At 47.5% G+C, this 3,761-nt stretch overlaps 1 protein-coding gene across 1 annotated transcript; it reads right to left on the minus strand.

The window, feature by feature from the left end:
• Positions 1–2,436: 2,436 nt before the first annotated feature.
• Positions 2,437–3,423, minus strand: LOC125395515 (olfactory receptor 5AR1-like). The gene has a single exon (XM_048426939.3). The coding sequence runs from the start codon at positions 3,421–3,423 to the stop codon at positions 2,437–2,439; it is 987 nt and encodes a 328-aa protein (XP_048282896.3).
• Positions 3,424–3,761: the final 338 nt, after the last annotated feature.

The raw sequence follows: 3,761 nt of genomic DNA on the forward strand, positions 1-3,761 counted from the left end.
AATAGACAGATAACCCTCCTCCATCAATGATTATAACTGATATTGCAATGACCATTTTGCTATTTAGATCCTCTTCCCAATCTAGGGCTGCATTCTTAAGGGGAATTTTGGCAAGGAGGAACTGCTGGAGTCTGAAGGTGTAAAATTGTTAAGATGTTCTTGACATGTCCGGGCTACTTGTGAGAACATGAGTTGTCTGAGACAGGGCTGGTGGCACTTAGGGACGTGTCTTTACACCTGGCGCTGTGTGGTTTAATGGGGACTCTAATTGTAGTGGTTTGATTTGAAAGGAAGCTAAGCATGTGTCCTGGGGAGCTCACTGAACACTGTGTTTCTCTGCGCCGCTTTCAATCGCGTGTCTTTATTATCTTCCCTTTGTCAGCTGCTCTGTTCGCAGAATAGAGATTAACTCCCCGGCTTTCTTTAGCCCCATGTGGTTCCTCAGCTTGGTCGAGACTTTCTTTGAATATTTTTTCCCCAGCAGCTCATTGTATAACTCAGTCATTTTGTTTTCTTTCCCAAGCCTACAGAATTGAACCTGCTGTAAGCATTAGACTGCTTTGTTGTGAAGGCTTTGTTGATGTAATTAGACACTAGCCACTCTATTTTAATTGTTTTATTTATTTTACATACCAACCACAGTTCCCCCTCCCTCCCTTCCTCCCACCTCTCAGCCCCCCCCCCCCATGCACTCCTCAGAAAGGGTAAGGCTTCCCATGGGAGGCAACAAAGCGTTGCACTCTAGAGCTGAGCTGGTTGGCTGTGTGAAAAGGAGCCCCTTCCTTGAGGAGCCCTCCTTGAATCAGGAATTACTGACAGATGAGATCATATTACATAGTGCAGGACCCAGCTATGGCCACTGGCTTATATTTTTGTTTGTTTGTTTCTTTTTTTTGTTGTTGTTGTTGTTACAACAGCATTCTTTGTAATTTTGTATATTTGTGTTTTCAGTCACTGTGCTGTAAATGTATATGGAGTTTTTCTGCTTTGTAAAAGATATGAAGACTATGATTGTTAGTCCACAGGAAAATTTAATTGAAAAGCCTTTTGGTTTGTTGCAATGAGTTTGTAAATGAGATAATAAAAAAATTAAAGTGTTTAAAAACTTACTAAATTATGTGCGTGCATAGGTGTGTCTGCATGTGTGTGCAGAGCGTTGTCTGTTTGTGTTTATGCGTGTGAAGGCACATGTGTGGAGTTCAGAGGAAATTTTCGGAATTCAGTGCTGTCCTTCCACCATGCGGGTCCTGGGTTTTGTACTTGAGTTGTCAGAGTCAGCAGCCAACATTTTTACCTGCTGAGCCGTTTTGTCTGGTTGAATATTAATATTGCTATACTTTATCTTAGCACTAGGAATATGATATTAACGTTTCATTTAGCTCAGCTTTGTATCAGTCACTGGCTGTGTATTTTTCATCTTTTATGGTCACATATTTTTTAACTTATCCTTCCATGTCTTTGTACTTTTGTGTGTTTTTGAAAAAGATTTCTTTTTATATGAGCATGCATGTGTTTCTATGTGAACCGAATTTGGGGCGGGGGTGGGGATGGGGGGAAGGCTCTGTACTTGAGTGCAGTACCTGTAGAGGTAGAGGCCAGAAGAGGGCATCAGATCCTCTAGAACTAGAGTTATGACTGTTGGGAGCTGCCTGATTGAGGGTGCTGGAATGCGAACTCCGGTCCTCTGGAAGAGCAGCAAATTATCTTCACTGCTGAGCCATCTCTCCAGCTCCAGCACGTGGTCTTATGGAGTAAACTCTTCCTTACATTTCTTATTTTTAAAACTCCAAATATCTCAGGAATAGGAGTACTTTGGCATTGCTAGGAAATCCAGATACTTGAATAATTCATTGAAGCCTCCCTCAGTAGGCCCCACCGCACGATTCAAGCCAGTTCAAACCTATTTTTCAAAGCAGGGAACTAGTCATTTTACACACACACACACACACACACACACACACACGAGTATCTAATGCATCATTTTTCAGTGATTCCCTTCCAAGTCTGGCGTGGTGATCAGTGAGTTTATTAGAGTGAGCTACAGCAGCATGGCTGTGCTGTACAGGGGAATGTGAGTTCCTGGCAGCTTCACTCCAGCATGGGCAGTGTCCCGGGAAAGCTGTGTTACTGGAGGCCCTGCACACGATGCTGGCAGCCACCTGAAGTTTACCATTTGTTTAATCTCTGGGAGGGGCCTTAGTGAGTCTTCTGGATTTATTTCATGTATCATGAACCTCTCAAGCCTTCCCTGGTTCTCATGCAGACGACACGTTTCAGTCTGGAGGAAATGCAACACCAGATGGTGAACAGCCACGGAAATAAAACAACCGGTGTACACCTGGGCTAGCGTATAGACAGTTCCCTTCACACCCACAGCAGAAAGCAGCACAGATAGCCAGGATCGTTTTAAAGAGTTTCCGGTGGACTCCAGCTTGGCTACAGGGGAAACGCGATGGAGGTGGGATTCTGGACCTTCCCGTGTCTAAACGACAGGTTCCAAGATGGCGCCTGTGGATACAGCTTTCTCAGAGCAACTTTCATGTCCTTATTCCTCAGGCTATAGATTAGTGGGTTCAGAGTGGGCGTGAGGATAGAGTAGAACACAGCAGCCATGCGCCCTTGCAGAGGGTCGTAGTGGGCTGTGGGCTGCATATAGGCAGAACTTCCGGTGCCATAAAACAGGAGCACTGTGGCCAGATGGGAGGAGCATGTGGAGAAGGCCTTCCAGCGGCCAGCAGAGGAGCGGATGTGAACCACTGTGTACACGATGAGCACGTAAGACAGGCAGGTGAGGGCAAAGCAGGTCATGATGACGCAGCCACTGACTGCAAAGCCTGCAGCCTCGTGGACTTCGGTGTCACCACAGGCTAGATGTATGAGTGGGGGAATGTCACAGAAGAAGTGGTCGATCATGTTGGGGCCACAGAAGGGCAAGGTGAAGGTATTGACCGTGTGGAAAGTAGAAAAGAGGAGCCCACTGACCCATGCCACCGCTACCAGGGAGACACAGGTCTGAGAATTCATGGTTGCCCCATACATCAGGGGCCTATAGATGGCCAGACAGCGATCAAAAGCCATGGAGGTGATGAGAAAACATTCAAGAGAGCCAAAGCAGACGAAAGCAAAGAGTTGGGATGCACAGGCCGCGAGGGAAATCTCTTTGGTGTCTGCCATGGCAGCCACCAGGGCCCGGGGCAGAGTGGTGGATGTAGAACAGAGATCCACCAGGGAGAGGTGTTTGACAAAGAAGTACATGGGTGTGTGCAGGCGAGCATTGAGCGCCACCGCTACCATGATAGAGACATTCCCCAGAACTGCAGCCAGGTATATGAGAAGGAAGGCGGCCGTGCTCAGCCGCTGTAATGCAGGGATGGTGGAGAAGCCCTGGAGGATGAAGAGAGACACTGCAGAGAGATTGGCCATGGCGTGGCTCTGGGAAATGGGAGTAAGGAGAGTCCGTGGAGAGAACAGGCAACCATAGCAGGGACCTGCGAGGAAAGGAGGAAAAGGAGGTGAGGTGTTTGTGTTTCTAGCTTTAGCCAGAGACACTTTCGACTGCAGTGGGCAGTGATTTGTGCAGAGATCTGTGGTACCCGAGAAAACCCTGACAGCAGATGGCTGTGAGTGCCCAGCCATACACGGAGCATTTGTATCAGCTCCCTCTCAGGGCTCAGGGAACGTCACAGGGACAGGAAGAATGTAAGGGCCCAGAGGATGCAGAAGGGGTGCTGTGAAACACTGTCCTCTGGCCACTGCATGGC

The sequence above is a fragment of the Myodes glareolus genome, chromosome 1, assembly GCF_982192425.1.
Source record: "Myodes glareolus chromosome 1, mMyoGla1.1, whole genome shotgun sequence".
NCBI lineage: Eukaryota > Metazoa > Chordata > Mammalia > Rodentia > Cricetidae > Myodes > Myodes glareolus.